Consider the following 27,072-nt stretch of genomic DNA (forward strand, 5'->3'; position numbering starts at 1 on the left):
AACCTACGGTATTATTTCCCACATCCCATAATATAGATACAGTTCAGCTTTATTTGGGGTTTTATTTTATAACCTGCATTCGTGAATAAAGGACTCAAGTGCCATTGCGCACAATAACCGCACACAATGAACAATGGTATAGCCTACTTTAAAAAAAAAAAAAAAAAATATATATATATATATATATATATATATATATATATATATATATATATATATATATATATATATATATATATTCCAGGTTTAAAAAAAATTATTATTATGTGTCTTGTGCACGTTTTAAACTGGGTCTCCAAATTCTACAGCAACAATAGTTTAATGATAAATGGGGACCACACATCTGAACGTCATGGTCCATGCACCCCGGCAGCTCCTCCTGCTTCTGATGAAGTCTGCTCCTTGCTAGAGTAAAGCAATTACAGAAACTAAAAAAGGAAATAAATAAATAAACAAATACCGTTGATGCGGGTGATGCGCCAGGGGGGGCACAAACCAGTGTGTGTGGTCACGATTAACGACGCAAATAGTTCGTCATGACCCGAATCGCGTCGGAATTTCTCTGATGACGTGACGCGGATTGTCTTTACGCCACTAGAAGCTTTTATTACCCCTAAAGTTGCAAGTTTGCACGTTGGATAGCCTGCGCAACGGATTTCTACAAGTGCGTTTTTAGCAATGCACTGTGCACTTGCGTTTGCAGCTGAGCCGTGTAAATGAGAGCTATTGGATGCCTGTGTCTCCATCAGTGCCAGTGTTTCTCCATGAGTTCAGTGACGGTCTTCGGCTGCTCCAAATCATTGCGCACGGCGCACCAACCGAATAAAGACACTCTGTGCTTCGCCTGAGAGCTTAGAGCGTCTTTTATGAGCACTTTAGCAACTGAGTCACTTGATTTGACGCGTTTGGACAGGTGTGATTTTAAACGCATCGGATTTCCAGCGCATCAGGCAGGATTCAGCACCACGGCTGCGGACAGCTCCCGTTCCCCGGTGACGCGCGTCTGGATGGCTTCAGCTCGCGCGCCTCTGTCGCTGCTCTGATCCGCTCCGCTCGCGATGGCATCACACGGGTTTTGGTTTCTGGGGGCTGAAAACGCGACGGGAAACGGCAGTCAAAGCCCGAACACTCGTAAGTGAAAACGAAGCCTGCATGATTGTGTTTTGTGCATTAGTGATCACGAGACAAAAGAAATGCGACATTTATTGTGTCTTCAATGCTCAAGGTTAATTTAAAGGCTTGAAATGTCATGTCGGGTTTGTCGTGTGATAATAAACAACTGGATTTACATCGTTTTTTTATGACCACGGATTATTGATGTTCATAAAGGAAGTTTTATGATGGATGTGATGTTAAAAATCACACTCTCTTGGTCGTTTCAGCCAGAGCATGGTGCCAGGCGGCGGCCCAGAAATTCAGCGGAGGCATCGGCTCCAAATTATGTGGTACGTTTATTTTTAACATGCCATTTAAAACCCTTTATTTGCGTCTCACTCACATTCCTTAAAATGTAACATCATTATGAGCAGCGCCAGATTTGATCAGTAACCATATGCAACTTTAATTCAACGTTTAAAGCATATTTTCTTTTTTAGAGTCTAATCTCTGAAGAGTCTGAAACGAATTAGGTGCAGTTACAAAAGTAACTATTTTCCCCACAATTTGAGATGCTGGGTTTCGGCTCAAATGATAGACTAATCGTTTCTTTTGTAGCTCTGTTAAATGTCGGGGAGGCTGAGAAAGCAGCTCAAGCCCCAGTTAAAGCCGAGGATGAGTCTACAGCCGAGAGCTGCGGCTGCAATAAACCCTGTAACTGCTCCAAAGCCACCGCGTGCTTCTCGGATCTCTATTCAACAGGTAAATCGCCACAAATCACATCCCTACCATGGTATCTGAAGCACAGATCACGCCTGAAATAAAGGATAAACTGCATTGTCATGTTGGTTATGCGGTTAAATTGGTTATTGGATGTAATTTTGATTAATTTCTAGTAAATACAAAACGAGTATTTGCTTGTTCTAGTCTGCTTTTTTTTCGTTAAACCAGTTTTTAGCAAATATTTTGATTATCTTTTTTTAAAAAATCTTTATCCTCTTTTTAGGGCAAATTCCATATATATATATATATATATATATATATATATATATATATATATATATATATATATATATATATATATATATATATAAATTTAATTAAACAGAAAGCAATCCCTATTGTACTTAGTTTTTTTATATATATTTGAGTATATTATTGTAATAAAAAGGGAACATTTTTATTTTTATTACACATATTTTTAACAAAAAATGTATTAGAGATATGTCTTTTTTTCACGGATAAATGAAGCCATTTCACTATTTAAGTTCAGATTAAATCCCACAGTTTTATAAAATAATAATTCATATTATTTTTCTCCAGATCTTTTACCTGCACTGGACGGAGACGCGAAGACTATGAATTTTCTGCAGGAGGTTGTGGATATATTGCTGGCTTATATAGTGGAATCATTTGACAGGTCTACGAAAGTGATTGATTTCCACTATCCAAACGAATTGCTCCAAAGGAATAATTGGGAGCTTTCGGACGAACCCGAGACTTTAGACGATATTCTGATCAGCTGCCGCGCTACGCTTAAATATGCCATCAAAACCGGTGAGTGTATTTTTATTTTATTCAATAAGCGACATATATAGATCGTATACTAGCATGTATTGTATTAAATATGATATATTGCTGCATTTATTTTCCCAGTGTTGGGTTGCAGCTGGAAGGGCATCCGCTGCGTAAAGCAAATGCTGGATGAATTGGCGGTTCATTCCGCTGTGGCGACCCCTGATTAATAAAGTGAATAAGCCGAAAAGAAAATTAATAAATCTTACATTTATTGGAAACCTATATTATCCATAATATATTTATGCTACTGATTGCATCGCTTGTAAAGCAGATCCGCAAACGTGCTTGTGTGTGAGTGTTTATGCCTGAAGGCGAATCGAATTAGATCAGAACATGACGTGATATTAAATGAACGCGTCTAGGGACGATTGTATTTTCTCTGGTGACATTTTAACTGCCATTATTTTGCAAAGCGATTTTCGTTTGGGGAATAATAATCATGAACGATCAGAAAGACTGATTGATTTCCTGCTGTCCGCGCCGGCGTCTGAGATTTATTGCGGTTCTGAAATTGTTTTACATCAAGCCGCGAGTGACTATAAATGGTGGAAGATAATAGTGTCATAAACATCTTCACACGTCAAAATCATCCATTTTGCATTTATCCTCTCTGCTGTGTTTATCTTCAGCACATCCCAGGTATTTCAATCAGCTCTCCACTGGGTTAGACATGGTTGGCTTGGCTGCAGATTGGCTAACCTCCACTGCCAACACCAATATGTGAGTCTATGCGTGTGTGTGTGTGTGTGTGTGTGTGTGTGTGTGTGTGTGTGTGTGTGTGTGTGTGTGTGTGTGTGTGTGTGTGTGTGTGTGCGTGTGTGTGTGCGTGTGTGTGTGTGTGTGTGTGTGTCCTTCCATTACAATACAAAGCTGGTTGAAATCATTTCCGTTTTCTCTGCCTTCATAAGCATTGTCGTGGTCTGGTCTTTGTGTTGGCAGGCTTAACCCAATAGATAACAGTTGAAAGGAATAAAATGATAAATCAGACCAGAAAATAAAGCCTCTGTATTTTCATTTTGGTCTCCGATCTATTCACAGAGACCAAATGAGATGGAAATTATTTCTATTTTGGTAGTTTTAGTCATTTAGCAGATACAAATTAAGTATAATAACAATGTAATGACCATGTATGTACAATGTAATATCAATTTATGTGGAGAAAAATCTGCTTTTCTTCCATTTATTTAATTGATTGTCTTAGAAATCAATTGTAAAGTGTTTGAGACAACATTGAAACATCTAAAATCCCAGTCTTGTCTAAAATAATCCTACATTCCCCATTGTTTTAAGCTAAATCTGCACACTGTTGCGAAATTCTCTGTAACATCCGTTGTGAAACAGGTTGTCATGATTTTTTTTGTCTGCCTTGTGTAACTGGGGCATGTGGTTTGTGTGCAAACAGGTTCACCTATGAGGTGGCTCCAGTCTTCGTGCTGTTGGAATACGTCACGCTGAAGAAGATGAGGGAGATCATTGGCTGGCAGGACGGCCGCGGTGATGGAATATTCTCTCCGGGTAAGCAGCTGTCAATCTCAGTGACCTGCCTTATTCTGAGCTGTGTGCTTCTGCTGCAACGTGAAAGCAAAGACATGACTGGCTTAAAGTCTGAAGTTGTTAGGATGAGGTCTGTGTTTATGGATCTCTGTACTCTTCAACTGATGTATGATTCCAACCAGACCAATTGAGAAACTGATGCAAGTGATTGCAATTTCTGCACTGCTGTTAAACACCCCAAAAAGAACAAGATATGCAAATCATAAATAGTATGGGATGTGGTTAATTATTTGCATATTAAAATAATGGAAAATCATAAATAGTATGGGATGTGATTAATTATTTGCATAGTCATTTAAAGGTAAATCATAAACAGTATGGGATGTGATTAATTATTTGCATAGTCATTTAAAGGTAAATCATAAACAGTATGGGATGTGATTAATTATTTGCATAGTCATTTAAAGGTAAATCATAAACAGTATGGGATGTGATTAATTATTTGCATAGTCATTTAAAGGTAAATCATAAATAGTATGGGATGTGATTAATTATTTGCAAATAAATTTAAAGGTAAATCATAAATAGTATGTGATGTGAAAATTATTAGCATAAATCAAATACAAATCATAAATAGTATGAGATGTGGTTAATTATTTGCATATTAAAATAATAGAAAATCATAAATAGAATGGGATGTCATTAATTATTTGCATATTAATTTAAAGGCAAATCATAAAAAGTATGGGATGTAGTTAATTATGTGCATATTAAATTAAAAGCAAACTATAAATAGCATAGGATGTGTTGAATTATTTGCATATTCAATAAAAGGCAAAGCATAAATAGCATGATATTTGGTTAATTATTTGCATATTAAAATAATAGAAAATCATAAATAATATGGGATGTGGCTAATTATTTGCATATTAAATTAAAGGTAAAGCATAAATAGCATGACATGTGGTTAATTATTTGCATATTAATTTAAAGGCAAACCATAAAAAGTATGAGATGTGGGGAATTATTAGCATAATTAATCACAAATCATAAATAGTATGGGATGTGATTAATTATTTGCATGTTAAATTAAGGGTAAATAATAAAAAGTATGGGATGTTGTTAATTATTTGCATATTAAAATAATAGAAAATCATAAATAATATGGGATGTGATTAATTATTTGCATATTAATTTAGAGGAAAATCATAAATAGTATGGGATCTGGTTAATTATTTGCATATTAAATTAAAACCAAACCATAAATAGCATAGGATGCGGTGAATTATTTGCATATTCAATAAAAGGCAAAGCATAAATAGCATGATATGTGGTTAATTATTTGCATATTAAAATAATAGAAAATCATAAATAGTATGGGATGTGATTAATTATTTGCATATTAATTTAGAGAAAAATCATAAATAATATGGGATGTGATTAATTATTTGCATATTAATTTAGAGAAAAATCATAAATAGTATGGGATGTGGTTAATTATTTGCATAATAATTTAAAGGTAAATCATAAATAGTATGAGATGTGGTTAATTATTTGCATATTAATTTAAAGGTAAATCATAAATAGTATGAGATGTGGTTAATTATTTGCATATTAATGTAAAGGCAAATCATAAATAGTATGTGATGTGGAGAATTATTAGCATAAATCAAATGCCAATCCTAAACACTAATAGTATGTGATGTAAAGAATAATTTGCATATTAAAGGCAAATCCTAAAAACTAATAGTGTGTGATGTGGTTAATTATTTGCATATGAAATTAAAGACAAATCATAAAAAGCATGAGATTTGGTTAATTATTTGCATATTAAATTAATTGCAAATCATTTGCATCTGTTAAATTAAAACATTAACTTTAAGAGAAGACGACATTTGGGTCTCCAGAAAAATAAGGAGGAGAAAAAACTGACAGGAAGTTTTACACGTGATGGAATTTAAGGATTCATGTATTGTCCTCTAGGTGGCGCCATTTCCAACATGTACGCCATGCTACTAGCTCGCTATAAAATGTTCCCTGAGGTGAAGGAGAAAGGAATGTCATCTGTACCGAGGCTGGTGGCCTTCACATCTGAACATGTATGTCCATTTATATATCTTTTTACACATCCTCTTGTTATTTAACTGTTATTATTTCATCTTATCTATATATTGATCTTATATATGTATAGTCATTTGTGAAAACAGACCCCGATTAGATAATGCAAAATGCTAATATATAAGAAAAAACACAATCATGATGAAAGATGGTTGTATTTTAGCGATTTTAATAATGTAATGGTAATGAAACAGCATTGTTAGGACTAACATTGTGTTAATAAAAAATTGACAGCGGTTAAATAATGCTTTAAGACTTTATAATAAGATTGCTGTAAGATTTTATGTTGGAATTTGTAGTTTGACTACAACTACTATGCTGAACAAACATAATAATGTGACACAATAAATAATAAATTACCAGATAAAAGTTTTATAACTGCAATATGCAAATTATGTCATTTTTGATGTTAGAAAAATTGGCTCCCAATTCATAAATTGAATTGACTGTATATATTCTCCATATATTGGCACTAATGGAGACACAGATATATAATGCAATATGCAATACGGCTCTTTGATTTACCCATGTAAATGAAGAAAAAGCCTACTTGAACATCTTACAGCACACCGTTGTCATGTAATTTCAAAAGAAAACATTTTAGTATGTTTGTAGAGAAGGCCTTTTGTACAATGCACTGATATTGTTATGCAGTTCAAAACACAACATATTACAATATGCATTAATACAAGGCACTGACGTTATGTAGTTTCAAAATACAGCATATTAACATTTTAATGTAGAAAAAGCCAATCTGGGTGTCTTAAGGAGCAAAAATACAGCATATGGCCTCTTTTTTTAAATATTTCCGTTGTGTCATCACTCATATTGCAAGTCATATCTCTCCGGCCCCTCATTTGGGATGCCAAATTTTAGATTTTTAAACATTTTTACTAAGTAAACAGAAAGTTTGATCCACAAGGCTTTTTTAATCTTTTAATACAACTTTATTATTATTATTTTTGCTATAAACTGAGAGATTATTATATTATTATTATTATTATTATTATTTATTATTATTATTGTTGTTGTTGTTGTTGTTGTTATTATTATCATTAATATTATTATTGTTGTTGTTATTATTATTATTATCATTATTATTATCATCATCATCATCATCATTATTATCATCATCATCATCATCATCATCATCATCATCATCATCATCATCATCATCATCATCATCATCATCATTATTATTATTATCATTATTATTATCATTATTATTATTATTATTATTATTATTATTATTATTATTATTAGTTGTACAATTCAGTGCATTCATGATACATTTTGTCTTTCAGAGCCATTTTTCAATCAAAAAAGGAGCTGCCGCACTTGGAATCGGTACAGAGAGCGTCATCTGCATTAAAGCTGATGAGAGGTTAGTCTGGATTACTGACGCATCACTTTAAGACGGCGAGACTGAGAAATGTGTGTCTTGACATCATAAACACTAAACCATATGACTTCAGCTTTACTGCTTTCATTTCTGCCAGGGGAAAGATGATTCCATCCGACCTTGAGAGGAGGATCATTGAAGCCAAGCAGAAGGTAATTTCGATGACCGTATCTCCATGTCCATCTCATGTGTCTCTCTTGGGTCTGTTTGAATAATCTGTCCGGTTCTGGGACTCGAATAACCCGCTGATTTCTTTCTCACAGGGATACGTGCCGTTCTTTGTCAGCGCAACGGCCGGCACCACGGTTTATGGTGCCTTTGATCCTTTGATCGCTATAGCGGACATCTGTAAGAAGCATGACGTCTGGATGCATGTGGATGTGAGTAGATCTGACCTCGAACTTACTTGAACTTCCTGAACATTTCACCTGTGTGTACATGGTGTGCAGAGAGTGAGCTCTGTGTTGGCACAGCCTGAGTATGATTCGCTAGATGGAAAATCAAGGAGCTTTTCTGCATTACAAATGGAAGCTTAGGGTTAAGGACTGTTGATGAGCTCTATGTGTTATAAGAAAAAGTAGTAGTACAATTATTAAAGCTTGTACTTATCCTGAAATGGAAATGCTGTCATTAATTACTCACCTTCATGTTGTTCCAATCCCCTGAGACCTTCGTTCTTCTTCATTCATAACACAAATTTTAGCATTTTAGATGAAATCCAACAACGATCCAGAGACATTCAAGTCCAGAAAAGTAACCAAAAGCATTGTTAAAACATTCCATGTGGTCCAACTGTAATCATATGGAGCTCCAAGAACACTTTTGTGCACCAAATAATTGTACAAAACAATGTATGTTTTCCAGAAAAGGAGCTAAAAACATTGTCAATACATTCCAAGATGTTCAACTGTTATCATTTTGAGCTGCAAGAACACTTTAGTGTGTCAAAAACTGTACATTTTTGGTGCACAAAGGTGTTCTTGTAGCTCAGTGTGATTGCAGTTGAACCAGTGAAGTCACATGGAATGTTTTGACAATGTTTTAGATCCTTTTCTGGACCATTGCTGTCTGTGGAGGATCAGAGAGTTCTAAATGCACCTAAATTTGTGTTCTGAAGATAAAGGAAGAATAGTAACAACATGAGGGTGAGCAATTAATAACACAATCTTTATTTTATCCCTTTAAAGTCAGGGTTTTAAGTGAAAAGTGAAGCAAAGGTCATGACATGAGGTCAAGTATCTCCAACCTGATTTCACCAAGTAGGACATGTTCCTGGATTAACATCTATGTTGACCCTGGAACAACATTCCAATCAGCCAATCAGAATTAAGGGATATGTTTACAGCTTACGTCAAGTTTAGGCTTAAGATTAGGTTTATGCACGTCTACATGATTGTTATCCAACTATTTTCCATCTCTGATTTTGGGAATAATTTCCAGTTATGGTTGGATTTAGGGGTAGAGAATAGGTTTGGATTACATTTTCGAACAAAAATGATCTTCCAGAATCACATCATACCTGGCAAAATCATGACGTGTGGTCAAGTATGGTGACAAATACTCTGAATTTCTGCTCTATATTTAACTCATCCAAATTCATCTGTGAACACACATCCAGAGCAATGAATAACATCAACAGTGCAGCAATGAAGAAATCTCCAATCCTAAGAATTGAACATCTGCATGAACATCTTCTTTTGAACTGCTAATCTCATTGAGGCTGGGCGTGAAGTTATTTTTCTAAGCAATAGGATCATTTTCCATTGGTGAGCAATAAAAGAGGAGAAACCAAAGTAAACACACAGCAATGCAACACTCAGACCAAGTGCACAGTTTGCAACTGCACAGCAATAGCATAGGAACCAAACTTGAAACTACTAACCACATACACCAAGAACATTATCGACCAGGGGTGCCCAAATTCGGCCCTGGAGGGCCAGTGTCCTGCATATTTTAGTTCCAACCCTAATCAAACACACCTGAACCAGCTAATCAAGCTCTTACTAGGTATACTAGAATCTCCCTGGGAGATGTGTTGAAGCAAGTTGGAGCTAAACTCAGCAGGACACCGAACCTCCAGGAACAAGTTTTGACACCCCTGGTCTACGGCAAGCAGTTGACTTAACAGCGGGCAGAAATAAATTAAACAGTTTGTGACCTCATCATCAGTAGGAAGCTGATTGAAGGGAAAGAAGAGCACCCAATCAGAACACTCTAACAACCATTTACTGATGACCAAGAACACCCCAAGAACAAGCAATTGCATAGAAATGCACAACAACTGCCATTTATTGGTCTAGAAAGCACATCTCACTGTTTAAAACACACTTCTGAGGCCTAAAAAAGTATACCCTAGGAACCAGTCAGAACAAATGCATTCCAGCAGCTACATTGCAATGTATTTTATAAGACCTTGAAAAGACCTTGACTTTGGCAACCACTTTGCAATGCCCTAGAAACCAGTTACTCTAGCAACCACCCATGAATCACCAAAAGCAGCCTAGAAATTGCATGGAAACTGAAAACATCAGCTGCATGTTCAATTTCTGTCATGGGACCATTTGCCATGCATGTAATAAATGACCTCCTTTTGAAGTATAGCTGTATATAAATGTTTCCTATTAGAGGAATTACCTTCAATCAGTCTGTGTGAGTGCGGACATGTGTGTATTCATCCTCATGGGGCTGATAAGATTAATAGAGATACCTTATTCCCCATTATTACTCTTTTTCCCCCCCTGTGATATCGTAGCCTCTGGCATGCAATAGCAACATAGAGCAATTTTGGCAGCATGCTGGAGCTCAAACACATGCACCACCCAGCCTCATTCATCTAACCTTAAGGCAGCAGCTAGACATGCAATACAGATGAGATCTACAGCAAGCGCTATTATCCCACTCCTGGAATCTCAAACAGGCTGTGGACATAATGTATCTGTACACACTGGCCAGGTTCTTCATTTTGGTACACCTTGCCAGTATCCCAGTTTGCTTTCAGAGCTGCTTTAATTCTTCATGGGATTGATTCAACAAGGTGTTGGAAATATTCCTTAGAGATTTTGGCCACATAGTAGTGACACAGAATTGCTGCAGAGGTAATCAGATCTGCAACAAAGGGGTTACTTAAGTTACTATTACCCATCTATGAGGCTGAACCAGTCTGGCAGTTCTACGGCAATAAGCAGTTTCTGAAATTCTTAGACCAGCTCTGGCATCAATAATCATTTTACCAGCATGGACCATGCCACACCTTGGGCTAGTCTTTATTATAGGAATGTACGGATGGTAAGGGAACAGTGGGATGAAGGGGAATGGAAGTAAGAGAATAATGAATGAGTAGGTTGGTTGATTGGGTGTCAAATGAAAATGCCTAGAGAATCATAGTGGGAGTACCTTTTCTGTAATGTTTTGGTAGAGTTATTAGGACTTTCCAATTCAAATTAGGAAAGAAAAAAGGGTTATAAGGATTGTTAATGGGAATTGAGGAAATAGAGGAATGGAGTGTGGTTTCGAGAGAACGAGATGAACAGTGCTAAAGGGCTGGTCTGCCTAAAATAAGTTTTAAGAGTTCAAGCTTAGATATTGCTTGATAATATTAGCAGGTTTGGCATGCTGTCCTGGGAGAAAACCCTGAGCTTATAAAATAAAAGGGCTCCCGTCTGGTCAATAGAGCATGTAAGGGGGTACGAGATCAGGTATGTCTTGAGAGCTCCCCCGGGAAAAGGGGGAGATGGGGTGGATGGGGGATTTTTCAAAAAACAAAGTTAAGGGAGTAAGGCTAGACGGTAGTGAGTTTGGATTAATCCGATTGGCTTACTAATGATTACGGATGGTAGACCAGCCACGATCAATCATATCACATGCTCTTCTCGAAATTAGTTGGTGAAACTTCACTTAAGGAGTAGGTGATTGGTTAAGGAGGCAAAACGAGGCGTGGTCCTGCTTCTGAACTTTTGTTAACCAGTTAACTCCATTTTAGGTTAAGCCCTGGGTATACCTGATCTAAATCTCATGGTCAAGGCCACTTAAATCACTTGTTATTTTAATTCTGATGCTTGGTTTGTTCCTCAGCAACTTCCACCACCTTGACCACATTCACCTGACTAAATATATTGAGCTGCTGCCGTTGATTGGCTACGTAAGACATTCTCATTAACATGCAGTTAAACAGTTGAAAGGAGTCACAGTGATGCAATGGGTAGCACAATCGCCCCACAGCAAGAATGTCGCTAGTTCAAGCCCTGGCTACCATTCCGCTGTGCCGACCCATGATTAATGAAGGGACTAATCCAAAAAGAAAATGAATGAATGAATAAACAGGTGACTGTATATTGATGAATGTTCTGCAAATTAAAAGCATAACCTGCATCCAAAATGTAGGTACTACATTTGAACATTATGTTTGAGTGCAGCTTCAAGGTAAAGTGAATACTAGGTGTAATTAGGATATTTTGTTATAAAGATGTTATATAATAATGATATTAACAGGGACATATTTGTCAATGAATAATGAATTATTTTCATGCAGTAATTTGCACAACACTAAAGTAATACCATCAAACACCTTAACAGGGTCCATAGTTCAAAATCAAATACGCTTGCTTCACCTATTTCGATATGGCCAACTTTTATTGTTGTACTTGTGATGCAGAGTGCTCAGGTTTGAAACCGGAAAATCACAGTTCGTAGAGAGAGTCAAAAGTAATGTGAAATCAAGGTAAAATTGCATGGTCAGAGTGTACTTTTCTCTTACCATTGCTTTTGAAAACACTATTGGTTGGGTTTAAGGGAGGGATTAGGGTCTTGGTGAACTGTAAACCCTCTCATAAACATGTACAAGAAGAATGTGTATTTGAACTGTACATCAAAACGTACCCTAAGTAGCATATTTTCAGTGCGCCCTCTAGTGGATTTGACATCTGAAACGTGCAAAGACACGTATCCGGAGCAACCTATTTTTCATTTTGCAAAAATGTAGGTTAAGACATGTATTTCCAGTGAGTCTGGGTTGGTTGAAATTTAACGTGCTTCCTAACTGTTAAAAAGTAGGTTTTGTATAATGTGAATGTGGGTAGTATAAATAGAATTCAGAGGTACATTCGCCATCGATTGCATTGCTTAAATTCATAAATTTCACATCAGAATCTCAGCGAAAGTAATAGATAATCCAGGTACATCTTGTTTTTCGAGTACTATGAATTTGGACATACTCCACTCACATACTGTATAGTAACGAAGTTTGCAATTTTAGATCCACAGTGTTATGCTTTAGGTAGTGTCACTTAAATGACTGTTGTCTTTGTTCATACAGGGAGCATGGGGTGGAAGTCTGCTAATGTCCCGGAAACACCGGTGGAAGCTGAATGGAGTTGAGAGGTTAGTAAAGTCTAGTTTAGTCTTGTTTTGACAAAATATCTAGTTCAGTTATGAAATTCTTTCCTCAGCTTTTCTCAACTCTATGAGAATTTTATTCCTCCTCCTCACTAGCACCATATGTCGATGTGCTACAATGAGTTTAACCTCTGCCCCTGCATGTTAATACCCTTGTGTGAATAAGGAATAATTGATGACGAGTCATTGAATTATTAAAAAAAATAATCCCCATCCGAGGTGGTTTATGTGGAGAGAATGCATGTGCTTTATTTTTCTAATAATTAAAAGGACCAGAGTCAATTAATGCACTTGTGCCATGGTTACCACATATAAAGACAGTGTTCAGGAGTTGTAATTCAAGACATTTGTCAGGTTTATGTTCTCAAACTTCTCCTGTGCATAGGATTAATTAGACTAGTGGGTCTCTTAACCTGACCCAGCCCACCTATGGGCCATTGGGCATGACTGGGCATGTCTGTAGTTTTATTACCTTCATTTTGTAAAAAAATATGTAACCATCAGTCAAAAACAAGACATCATTTGGAAGCTAAAACACTCAAGATTCATATTCTGAACTTGTTTTTGAAATGAAAACAGGATCAAATATATTATAATAGAAATATAATAATCACTATAAAGTATTGACTCAAATATGATTGAAAGTTCACAAACTTTTGAAAAGTTCCCCCCCATAAAATGGGTAGAATGGATTGTTTTTCTATTGTATTGGCGTTTCACTGCACAGCTTAGAGAATTTTGTCTGAATAAAAATAAATGATTAAGTAGCTGCTCATTTACTTCAAGGACAATGGCATGGTATTTCAATTATTTGCTGTCTAAATTGACCATTTTAGGGCTAATTCTATGACCTGGAACCCTCATAAAATGATGGCTGTGCCCTTGCAGTGCTCTGCTCTTCTGGTTCGAGAGGAGGTGAGACCGTCTGCTTCCTTCATCAAAACCAACACATCACATATTATTCAAATATGAGTGCCGATGTTAGTTCAAGTGACATTCAATAAAGTCACATTTCTAAACTATTATTCCTGTGAACTGATGAGTTATTTTTACTTCAAATGAGTTTTGCTGTTTGCACAAAAAACTAAACTGTTTATCAAAAATGTTCAGTTTATTTTGTGATGTGTAACATTAGCCTTTAGGTATATAGTATATGTTCATGTTAAATAGCTTTTCTCATTTAAAACAGTAACAGCTTTAATTAGCCTTTTGAAGTATATTAAATCTCAAAATGTACTACGTGATTAATTACATTCATTGCCACATCATGTAATTAATAAAGATCTAACTCAATTAAAATTTTCAATTGCATATGTTTTTATATATATATTAGTTTTTTTTTTTTTTCCCCTTTCTCTTCTTGTTATCTGATCCAGGGACTGATGCAGAGCTGCAATCAGATGCAGGCCTGTTATCTGTTCCAGCAGGACAAGCATTATGACCTGCAGTATGACACAGGGGACAAGGCCCTGCAGTGTGGACGTCATGTGGACATCTTTAAACTGTGGCTGATGTGGAGAGCTAAGGTATTATAAAACTTTACGTTTATGTTTTCCTTTATAGCTTTTGTTTATTGAATTAAATTAAATTATTTACATTCAATGAAATTATTTACATTAAATAATTTACATTAAATTAAAAAGGTTATTAGAACTATAGAATCTCGTTCTTAGATTATTTTTGACAATTTGTATATTTTCCCCTCACAATTCTAAGTTTATACCTCACTATTAAGAGTTGTTGTCTTTTTTTTTTAAGGAATTCTGAGTTTACATCTTGCAATTTTAGGTTTCTATGTTGCAGTTAAAATAGTTTATAGAGTTGGCATCTAGAAACTAATATTTTTTCCCCTCAAAATACTCTCAGAGTAAGTTTAATACTCTTGTTTTGAGTTTTCATTTTCTCTCCTTGTATTTTTTCTTAGATATAGGATGAATTATCAAGTTCACATATTACTTTTTCCCCCAGAATGTTTTACTTTTGGTTCAGAGTTTACAGACTTTCTCACAGTTTTAAAATAATTCATTTTAATTCATTTTTACAATTCTAAATATGAGTTTAACTTTTAAAAAAAACTGAATTCATGCAAAATTACTAGATACAAAAGTCACAGTTTTGATAAACAGAACTACTATATATATATATATATATATATATATATATATATATATATATATATATATATATATATATATATATATATATATATATATATATATATATATATATATATATATATACCAGTGTGACCGCAGCTTTATTCTGATGCTCAGTTTGAACTGCAGCCTTCTTGACCATGTCTACTTGCCTAAATGCATTGAGTTGCTGCCATGTGATTGGCTGATTAGAAGTCTGCGTTAACGAGCAGAGGTGTATTTAATAAAGGGGCTGGTGAGTGCATGTGTATAGTATTCAGTTAATAGGGAAGTAGTACACTAGTATTCTGTTACCACAAACAGAGGAGATGAACTGTATTCTTAGCATCACTGGACTGTAAGGACATTTGGCACAGTAGTTTCACCACATCGCCATCCATCTGTGTTGTGATATTTACATTAGTGTGTTATCACAATGTCTTTTCCTTCTCCTCTGAAGGGCACGATTGGTTTTGAGGCTCAGATCGACAAATGCCTGGAGCTTTCCGAATATCTCTACAACAAGATTAAGGACAGGGAAGGATATCAGATGGTGTTTGATGGAAAGGTCAGTCACATATTCTGACTATTTATTCCTCTTGGCTTACTTTGTGAAGTTTGATGTTATGCTTTTTTCATAAAAGGAACTAGAACATTCAAAGGAGTGAATTATAAAACACAAACCCATTGAATAGTTTGAGCATGTTTTCCCAGAACACAGCCTGTTCTGACAGCTATGCCAGCATATTACGCACAATAATAATGTAGTACAGCCCCTTATGTGGACAGACATTTTCTGTGGCTGTTATTACAGTGGTTGCCATGGAAACCATGGAAACTATTATCTCAGTGAAGTTTTCGTTAAATGGTTCTTTACATTATTAAAACGTTCTGAACATTTCACTAAGGTTCTGTTAAAAAAAAATCACCCAAAATAAAAAATTACTCACAATTTACTCTCAAGCGAGCTACCATCAAGTGATTCCAAACCTTTATGAGTTTCTTTTTTTCATCGGTAAGCTAAAAAGACGTTTTGAATATGTTGGAAACCGGTAACCATTGACAACCATAGTAGGAAAAAAAAATACTGTACACTATATACTAATACTGCTTTTGTCAAATATCTTAATTTGTGTTAAAAAAAGAAAGGAAAGAAAAGAAAAAAGAAACTCAAACAGGTTTGGAACAAGATGTGTAAATGATGACAGAGTTAAAATTTTTGTGTGAACTGTCCCTTTAAGATCTCTTTACTAAAAGAGTCCATTGCAACCATGGCACCATTAGGGTGTTTGCAGAAGGACTTTTAATTTGTCAGTAACCTGGGTCAAACGCTTCCGGTGAACTGTATGCCATTACAAAATCGACACGTTTAAGGTCTGTTTCTTTTTAAAAACCAACAATCTTCACTGCCTGATTCATATACTGTACGATATAAAGCAGGTCTTAGATTGTAAAAGAAGCACTGCATTTTATTACATTTTCCCATGCCATGTCTTCATAATATGTACGTTTATTTTACCCCAGTATATTCAATGAAGTTTCAGCGCTAGCCTGCTGATCCTGACGGTGCGTGCATGTAAACGGCTTTTCATCTTGTTTTAAACTTGAGCAACTAAAAAAATGCCGAAGTCTATTTAACTGATTGTATTTTAATCATATTACAACATCGATGCTGTAAAAGGAACTGTATAAAACTGAAAAAAGTCAAATAACCGTTCACCGGAAGTGTATCAAGAAAGAAACACTAGCTGTGCATATATGCTATATCCTAATAATTCTAATACATTTTCAGTATTCTATAATAACAGAGAGTCCTAAAGACTATTTGAAAAGGAAGTCTTTAGTAACATTATAAATTACTTTACTTTCCTTTTCGGGATGGCACGGTGGCTCAGTGGTTAGCACAGTCACCTCAGAGCATGAAGGTCGCTGGTTTAAGTCCTGGCAGGACCATTTGTCAGTTTGCATGTTCTCCTGTGTGGGTTTCCTCTGGTGTGAATGCGAGATTGTATGGGTGTTTCCCAGTATTGGGTTGCAGCTGAAAGGGCATCCGCTGCGTAAATCATATGCTGGAATAGTTGGCGGTTCGTTCCGCTGTGGTGACCCCTGATAAAATAAGGGACTAAGCTGAAGGAAAATAAATGAAGGATTACTTTCCTTTTTTTTTAAGAAATCCTTGAAAAACATTCCCCAAACGTTTTTCCCCCTCAATTGTATTTGTTCATTATGTGTGCTTTAATTTATTTAACTGACAAAACTCTGATTTCTGTATAATGAAAAAGATACTCATTAAATATGCTCGTAAATTATTCTCAGGGAATTGACACGTCCGCATAAACGCGCAAAACTCAGTATTTCTGAATCCCATTTTAAATTTCAGATCACATTTAAATGCAAGTCCCGAGCAATTTCGAGCTGATTGTGTGCGCTAATTCATCCAACATAAAAATGTTTCACCCTTGAAATGACTGAGCCATCGTTCGAGGCTAATTTAAATGTAAATTGTGCCTGGTGTCAATGTGACAAAACGATTTGACAGAAGGCTCCTCGCCGAGCATATACCCTTGCTGAAGTCACTGCAGTGCAATGCGTGTTGCGGTACTGTCCAATGACATTTAACCAAATCTTTCAGCTCTCAGTTTTGATGCTCTTCCTTGGTTCTAACACAGAGATACGACTCGATCTGTGTTTTGTCTGCACCATTTGAATAGCTAATGAGCCCTATTCACTGACGCATGGATGTATTCTTCTCTAGCTGGGCCCCTGGAGTCCCACAATGAGGACGAGGGCCTCTAATGGACTGTAGTGTCTGTCTATGAGCTACCTGCTCAAGCGCTCACAGAAAAGCCTTTTGATTGAATTGATTACATGGCTGCTTCCAAAGTGACGGTGACACACACACACACACACACACACACCCACACAAAAAAATCCCATTATGGCCCCAGACGGCCTCTAATCACATATTCCGTCACGGATCTTTAATGGACTCCCTCGAGTGCTCTATTTATGCGAGCGTGTGTTGTACGTTCAATTGACTGATAGGTGTGTGTATGAACGTCCGCTGATGGTATCTGATGGTCTTGTGTCCTTGCAGCCGCAGCATACCAATGTGTGTTTCTGGTACCTTCCACCGGGCGTGCGCTACCTGGAGGACAAAGTGGAGAGAATGAAACGCCTGCACAAGGTGAGAGAGAAATTGATTTGAACTGAAATGAAAGGGGCTTAAATATGCTCAAATTAACAACAATGGCAAACAGATTCAAGATAAGGAAGCAAATAAATGCTGCACAATTACACTTGCATATAATGGCTGTCTATATTGGAGTGAAATTTGGAAATAACCACAATTTAATTTATTTTTTGTTGTGAAATAATATTTATGGAAGACAAAAATTAGAAAGAAAGTAAGAAAGATAAAGAAATAATGCTTCAGTTCAAATGTTGCCTTTAGATCTCTGCATGTTGCATCAGATTTCTTTTTGCGCATCTTTTTTTTTCTTTTCTTTTTGTTTGCAGTGCTGAGCCTTCTAAACAACCTAACGTTTCTGTTTATCTGTTATATGTTGTTTCTACAGAGTGGTACAGTTTGGTACATTACATTACAGCCCTCAGTTATTTCCATTTCCACTGTCAAAAGTACCAAAATAGCTAAGTAGTTATTGCTGCAGTCCGGAGATCTCCAAGTGGGAGGGATTATAACACAAGTGGGTTGGGTTTAGGGTTGGTGCAGGCATCGTACACTCTCAGAAATAAAGGTACGCGAGCTGTCACTGGGGTCAAAAGGTACACATTTGTACTTGAAGGGTTCATATAGGTACCTCAAACGGAAATATTGGTACCTAAAAACTTTAACAGCAACACTTTTGTTCTTTGTAGGTACTAATATGTACCCTTGAGGTATTAATATGGACAAATTTGTACCTTTTCAAAAGGTAACACTCCAGTGCCAGCTGTAGATGTAAATAAAACACAACATGTTACCGTGAGGTTGGGTTTAGGGTTGTGGTAGGTCTCGTAGATGTAAATAAAACGCAACATGTTACCGTGAGGTTGGGTTTAGGGTTGTGGTAGGTGTCATAGATGTTAATAAAACACAACATGTTACCGTGAGGTTGGGTTTAGGGTTGTGGTAGGTGTCGTAGACGTTAATAAAACACAACATGTTACCGTGAGGTTGGGTTTAGGGTTGTGGTAGGTGTAGACGTTAATAGGCAAGGCAAATTTATTTATATAGCGCATTTCATACACAATGGTATTTCAAAGTTCTTTACATAAACAAAAATGAAAGAAATAAGAAAATAAAAGCAATTAAAAGAATTACAAATGAATTAGAAACAAATAAAAACAGATTAAAATGTGAGGAAAAACAGGTTTTATAGGAATGAAAAAGAAAATAAAAGCTATAATAGCGCAATCTGTCAAACATAGTGCATTGCTCATTCAGTAAAGGCACAACTAAACAGCTAATAAAACACAATAGGTTGGACTTTGTTTCATGTACAAGGATGATTGTGGGAGAATCTCTTCAAAAACAGGAGGTTTCAGAGATATGACCATTGGTTTTGTCATGCTATAGCATGTAAGCCCTGCTCACCACTACTGTGCTAGTACAGTGACACAGAAATGGTATATGACTGGTATTTTTGTTGAATGAAGTGTGAAAAATGACTGTTGTTTTACTCTAAAAGTCCTCTTTCATTTTTTGAAGTGGAGCAAAAAAGGCAGTCAAATCAGTCCTCACTGCCACAAATGGCACACTTACAACAGGAATCATCAGTTTTACTCCATAAAAAAGCTTAATTTAAACCTTTGTCATCTGTTAACTCATTGTTAAAAATTAAGTTTGCGCTTTAAAACGATGAAAATTAGCAATGGTACATGATTAATATGAGCAAAAACCAGAAAGTATATTTATGCAATGTGGTCAATTGATTTATTTAGCATTCATGTAAACGCCACGTTCAGATTCATCAATCAAAATGATTTTCCTCCAGTTGAAACCAAAGATGTCCATGTATGTGTAACCACTGAGACTGAAGTGGACGCTGTGTATAGGCTCTGGATACAGGCCACGGCTTAAAATAACCGAACACCTGCAGAAGATTTGAGGGGAAGTCAGTGTAATTATGTGATGATGATGAGCAGCTGTGGGTCTTTCAGCTTTTCAGATTACGGCTCCACATACTGTCCAAAACTACTGCTCTAATCAGTTCAGGCCATGCTAAGCCAAGGACAGACTCAAGAACATCAGGATAGGTATACATATATATATATTCCTCAGATTTTTTATTTCAAGTAATGCAATTATGGAAGAATTTTACCTTGAACTGCTTTGTTTTGAAGTCAGTTTACTTTCAATGCAGTCTCACAACAATTTGTATTACTTGTACTTGGATTTTAACCTATTTTTATATTTTCTCTTTTACTGTAAAGCGATTTGTGACTTGTCTGTGAAAGGTGCTATATAAATACATTTTTACTTTACTTAACTTTGTGATTTAGTGGATAGTTCGAATGATGTACAGTCTTGTTCATTTAATACAATCGGCTCATCCCCCAGTGGCAGATGGGTTTGGGCAGTTAGGGGCATGGTTTGTGGTCATGCCTCCTTTTAAAACCCCATATGAATGAAATAGTATGAATTTGTTCATATTAGTCACTTTTCTGACAATACATATAGAGAAGGGGCAAAACATCATTAAACATAATTTTGAATCACTGGAATACATCAAATCTTTAAATATTAACATAGAAAATAGATAATTTAAATAATGCTGGTTGTGGAAACACAAAATAAGGTATATTATTGTCTGGATATCAATGGGTATAAATAGAATTGGGTTGTTTTGGACTATGACGATATACATAATTGTAAATATATTGTAAAAAAATTGCTGAGTTCCACACAATTTATTCATGCTGTCCCAACTCAAATTAGTTAAGTTATTTGGTTTTGACAAATTTAAGTGGATTGAACATAAAACAATCAAGTTGTTCAAAAAAAAAAACTCAAGAATTGTGTTGTTTTGACTTATTTAAAAAAAAAAAAAGCAGTTTGAACAAGCACGGAAAATTACACTATAAACTATAAATGAAAGAAAAAAAACAAATCAGGACAGGTAAGAGAACATTCTGCTTTATTTTTTTTCTTCTTTTAAAACAAATAAATAAAGCAGATACGCAGATCAGTGTAATATTACGATCATAAATTATGAAACTTATCTTTGTGATCTGCCAAAAATAAATAAAATAGACCTGAGAACAAATAATAGGTTCAAAAGTCCAAAGATTGACCGTCAGATACACCAAAGATTAATTATATATCATGTTTTAAACAACAGAGATGCAAGAGATGAGATCCAGTGGCAGGTCCTGAGATGGTCTAGCTGATATAAAGCTTCTCTTGGTGGGGAGCTGTTCGCAGAGCTGCGGCTCACTGCCTGGTGCTCGGAGTCCCATTTTAGGACGTGCTATCCTTATACATAAACTGCCAATTTGACTTGACTAATAATTTTAAAACAATTAAAAATAACAAAAATCATTTTAATAATTTATGACTTTAAAATAATTGTAAATAAAAAAAATGACTTTAAAATAATTAAAATAATTCTTTTATAATTAAAATAATTGACAAATAATTTTCTATTCTCGCTTGGAAAAACTCTTAACTGATGAGTATTTTTCAAATTTTGCAGATTTCCTATCTGCCATTAAACGTCCTTATCAGTTTCATGTGCAGCACATGTGAGTTGCAATGCTAACTTTACAAACATTTGAAAGAAGTGCATTTATTATGAACAGTGATCAAAACTGACTGGATCTATTCGTGCGTTTCAACGAAAATAATGCACATCCTCCAGCCAATCAGAATCAAGAATTTCAACAGACCATCGAATACATTTATACTGTATATAGGGTTTAAAGGAGCCTTTTGGTTGTTGCCTACAAATAAATAATAATTTTTATAATTGCTAAGTTCTAAGTCTCAAAAAACTAATCTTTTTAGGTTAAACCAACATGCTTTAATAACAGTAGATGGTGCTTAATCTACGTAAGGACAGCTAAAACTGAACGTGAAACCAATGGATGAAGACTAATAGGAAAAATAATTTCTTCTAAACTTATAAAAATATTTTCTCCTAGGTTGCTCCTGTAATCAAAGCCAGAATGATGGAGTACGGCACGACCATGGTGAGCTACCAGCCACAGGGAGACAAGGTCAACTTCTTCCGCATGGTCATCTCCAATCCAGCCGCTACCTTCGAAGACATTGACTTCCTCATTGAAGAGATCGAGCGACTGGGGCAGGATCTTTAAAACTCACCGCACCAAAACCTGTTACTCTCGTGTCCCTGGATGGATTGCATATTTGTTGTGAATGTAACGGTAAATCTCTGATTCCTCTTCTCCAAAGTCACATTTAAAAAAAACTAATGATAATATGAAAATATCTAGATTATAGTATTGTAGCGTTGTTGTGGGCTTCATGGTCCAGAGCCCTGTAAAAGTGTTACCGTCTGCTTTTACTGTCTATCTTAGTGTCTTTGACATGACTTTGTTTGTTTACATGTTTATTGAGAATATGAAGAGTTATTTGCTTCTATTCGGTGCAGGTCATACGTTTCTATCTGAACAGTTATTCAAAGTGCCAGATTGCATTAATATGTATATATACGTGGCTATAGTATGATAGTAGAGACATATTTATCCAAAAGCACTTCATCATTTCTGTCAAGAATTAAAATAGCCTCAAAAATCAGGCATTTGTAGTTGAAAAGTAAGTAAAAAAATTTAAATTGGGTCCTTTATATGGTTCTACGCTTCTAAAAGCTGATAAATTAACATTAAATATATATAAAAATGTAAATATTAACTTGTATGCTCTAATAAACAAATCCCAAAATATTTATCCTGATCACAATATAAGAATTACCCGTCCACCTTAAAATATGTGCAATCATCAACAATATTCAATGTTCTTTTGCTTGGAAATGTATTATTTCCAATTGTATAAATTGCAATGGTGGTTAAATAAAGTAAAATAAGAATAAATATAATATCCATTCTTTAAACAATAGCATATGCACATCATATACAGTATTTAAAAAATAAATAAAACAAATTTAATATAAATACCTTCGCTTCCCTACATACTCTACACAATCGCAATAGATTTCTTAATTTACCGACCCATCCATGCACTTATTTAGCTTTCTTATACAAAATGATAGATATTTCAGGGTATTAACAGAGCTAAATTTAATGTCATATATATATAAACTCTAAAAAGAAAAGAATGCATAAGCATACGTAGGGTTATGCCCTATGATAGTGTGTAAATAGTCTTTTAAGATGTTCTTGATCAAGTACATATCTATGTGAATACATCACTGTATTGTATATACGCAGAGTCTATTTGTGTGGTAAATAATATTATTTTCTCTATTCAAGAAATATTTAATCCTAAATGGTAGATGCGTGCTGCTTGTGTGTGTGTGTGTGTGTGTGTGTGCGCGTGTTGAATATGATGACTTACGTAACTGCAAAGATATGTGTATGGAGGATCCAGTGCATTTTAACACACTTACTCGAAATGATTATTATTATAGCACATTTGGAGAGCCATTTCTGAACCGATGCCGGTTGTATTCGTGCCCAAGTGGTTAACTTGACATCCTGTGCCGATTTGTATTTTTGTGTGTTTGTAAGTGTATTGCCTTAGTATTAATTGCCAGTATTGTCCAGTTCTCCTAAAGAGGAGCTTGTGCACTTTAGCTTCTATGTATGATGATCTGTCCAATGGATGTTCTTAGTTTGATGTTTTAAGAAACTGAGCGTTGTCTGAATGTGTCCAAGTCTTGGTCATCCATTTTGGATGAGAGTTGCTTTATTGCTAAAATCATTTGTAGATTTGCTAATGCTATCTTTCTACCTGCTGGAAAAGCACAACTGAAAGTAGCACTGCAAAGAATGATGTCCTTACCTAAGGTTTTTGTTGTTTTTCCAGTACACATATCGACATTATAAAAAAGCAAGAAGCATCTACTTCAGACTCACTTGAGATAATGAATCTAGTGGTCTTGAAATATCAATCCAAATTAGCTAAATTTGCTTTGAAAACAAAAACAAATGTGCCAAAGGGGTCAGACAAATTAAAATAGAAAGGAAAGAAAGGTTATTTTCCTCACCTCACTGGCAATCAAAAATAAACTACATTTTGAGACGTGTTTTAGTCAACAAGACTTGGGGTAAGATTTAATAAACAGCAAATTGGCTTGAGGATACACTTCTGTGAAACTCCCTACTGATGGCAGTGTGCTTCTGATTCTCATGATGGTAAACTTTTTAAGAATTTTGGTTGTCATTTACATCAGTGGTCCCCAACCATTTTACCAATGCAGACCAGTCAACGCTTGACAGTTTTACTGTGGCCAGGGTAGGGTGGGAAGAATCGGGGGTTGGTGTATGACTGGGGGCTGGGAGGTTCGGTGTATATATATTGCTAGGGGATCATCAACCATTTTCTCAGAGAATGACGAGCTGACAAAACATTGCTGCAACTCTGATACAAGTTTTATTAATAGGGAAAATTAAAAAGCACTGCAGATTTTGGCTGTTCTGTGTCTGTCTGATATAATTAGTCTGCTGAAATGTGTATATTCCATATAAAGTATGAAGCTAATTGGATAGTTCTTGTCATTTGATTCGCGTTGGTCTGAAAAAAAGATGGTTTCAACTTGGGATGCCTGGAAGGCACGAGCGCATCGCTCCCAATATACGTTCACAATTGAAAATGACGCGATATGTGAATGGCCCTAAAGCTGCCGCCATTTGCAATCTCCAGCAGTTGATCTTCTTGCTGGATTCACCTGATTTGTTGACAAATTGGTTGCGGATCCATTCATTTGCAGTTTGTGGGTCCTTCACTGGGCCATTTGCCCTTCACAAAGAAACTTTCCAAAGACGTCAGTTTCTTACTCATTTTGCTGCTTGTGGGTTAAATTTTGTCACTCAAGTGACCGAGATGTAACCAAGAGAATACGGTCATTTTTTTAAATAAAAGATTGTTTAGACTCAGATAATAAATAATCACAGAAATAATATTGATTTCTTGTGCTGCCTGATATCAATTGATCCACGGACCAGTGCTGGTCCATGGCCCAGTGATTGGGGACCACTGATTTACATGAGATCAGCATTTCAATAATCATTTCACTGTTATCGTCTCAGCGTAAACTCCAAAAATGCTAATTTGTGAAAATATGATGAACGCGTTCAAAACTTGCTCTAAATGTGAAGTGCTAAACTGAAATAGCTGTGCATTTACACTGTAAATAGCTGTTACTTTATAAAAGTGAGTAAGCGTTGCCTTAATAAGAACAAGTTGACTTTAAAAAGTGAGTAAATACTGTGTAACTTGAAATGGTTACGTTGACCTAACTTAATTTTCCATAATTATGCACATATTCAATTACTTAATAATTTTAAGGCAATGGGTTTACTCACTTTTGAGTACAATCAACTAATCATGATAAAAGTAAAGGGTTTACTCTCTTTAAGTAAAGCAAACTAATCATGTTTTACAGTGTAGCTGTGAATGCAAGCCTTATTAATTCACTATGTTTTCTTATTTAATTAGTCTTGTTTCATACATTTTCTGGAAAATTCCAGCCCAATCCAATGAACAAACCTAACTATTTTAGGGACTGTCAGAGGCGACACAGTGGCTCAGTGGTTGTCGCCTCACAGTAAGGTCGCTGGTTCAGTTGGCATTTCTCTGCGGTTTCCTCCCCATGCTCCGGTTTCCTTCACAGTCCAATGACATGTGCTATAGGTGAATTGAATAAACTAAATTAGCCGTAGTGTATGGGTGTGTATGGATGTTTCCCAGTACTGGGTTGCAGCTGGAAAACTGTGTAAAACGCATGCTTGATAAGTTGGCAGTTCATTCCGCTGTGGCAACCCTTTATGAATAAAGGGACTAAGGTGAAGGAAAATGAATGAATGAATGAATGAATTGTCAGAAAAGTGGTTGATTTGTACGGATTCATAAGATTTCATTGTCTGATTTTTATAAGGAGTTGTACCCCCAAACTCTACCTCTAAACCCAACCATCATTGGGGGATGAGGAAATTTTACTCAAATGTACAGATGAAATGTACAAAATTCATATGAATTAGCCACTAAATCAAACAGTTATGAATTTCTATGAGATTGTTTTGGAAGCTCCAACAAATCTACCATAAATGCAGCTAGGGACTTCCTCGCTACATCATTAAGTTTTGTGTAGTGCATCTTTTTAAAATGCTAAGCTAGCAGTTAGTAAATCTGACCCTTAATATTTTACCTTAAGTAAATGTTTCTTGATTTTAAGAATGTTAAGAAATTTATACTGGAAAAGAAGACAGAAGTACTGAGCACATCATTTTTTTGCAGTGAGCTAATATGGTTCTAGCTAGCAACAAGCTAACCCAACAAGCTAGCTGCTTTTTCAGCATGGAAGGAATGCTAAATTTGTAGTTTTTTGAGATACCAGTGTTTTTTTCTGTCTCTTTTCAGGATCGACAAGCTGTGTCACATAGTTTGTGTAACTTTATGCTCTTGTAATCATGACAAACACATCGACATCCTCACTGTGGTAGTCTTGGAACGCCTTTGTGCCGTCTTTCCCCGCTGCTGCTGCTACAAACCTGCTCTCTTTGCACGTGCATGAACGCCTTGCCTTTCAAGCTTGTGAAATACAATCCCAAATATTCAAATCTATCTATCTATATATAGTGGAACCTGGTGTTAGTTTTAGTGGCAATATGGATAGCTTAGCTTCAAATATATATAGTACTCTGTCGCTATAGCTT

The 27,072-nt window shown here is 35.7% G+C and overlaps 1 protein-coding gene across 2 annotated transcripts; it reads left to right on the plus strand.

The window, feature by feature from the left end:
- Positions 1–446: 446 nt before the first annotated feature.
- Positions 447–27,072, plus strand: gad2 (glutamate decarboxylase 2). 2 transcript variants are annotated; one of them, XM_056450771.1, is made up of 16 exons: positions 447–1,131; positions 1,383–1,445; positions 1,714–1,857; positions 2,419–2,652; positions 3,303–3,393; positions 4,076–4,188; positions 6,151–6,266; positions 7,590–7,669; positions 7,785–7,839; positions 7,951–8,067; positions 12,999–13,063; positions 13,915–13,993; positions 14,455–14,604; positions 15,674–15,781; positions 18,311–18,400; positions 22,360–27,072. In XM_056450771.1, exons 1-16 carry the CDS (start codon positions 1,059–1,061, stop codon positions 22,531–22,533), a joined length of 1,752 nt encoding a protein of 583 aa, XP_056306746.1. In that variant the 5' UTR covers positions 447–1,058; the 3' UTR covers positions 22,534–27,072. The 2 variants fall into 2 exon arrangements, with proteins under 2 accessions (XP_056306746.1, XP_056306747.1); XM_056450772.1 differs by lacking the exon at positions 447–1,131 and adding an exon at positions 1,596–1,628.

Source organism: Danio aesculapii, chromosome 24 (genome assembly GCF_903798145.1).
Source record: "Danio aesculapii chromosome 24, fDanAes4.1, whole genome shotgun sequence".
NCBI classification, from domain to species: domain Eukaryota; kingdom Metazoa; phylum Chordata; class Actinopteri; order Cypriniformes; family Danionidae; genus Danio; species Danio aesculapii.

What these genes read in the sequence shown, in the direction of transcription:
- gad2 (XM_056450771.1), top strand. Translation starts at nt 1,059, where the DNA reads ATGGCATCACACGGGTTTTGGTTTCTGGGGGCTGAAAACGCGACGGGA. An exon ending in CTCGGATCTCTATTCAACAG is followed by an intron (nt 1,858 to 2,418) that starts GTAAATCGCCAC and finishes ATTTTTCTCCAG; the next exon opens with ATCTTTTACCTGCACTGGAC. An exon ending in TAAATATGCCATCAAAACCG is followed by an intron (nt 2,653 to 3,302) that starts GTGAGTGTATTT and finishes GTTTATCTTCAG; the next exon opens with CACATCCCAGGTATTTCAAT.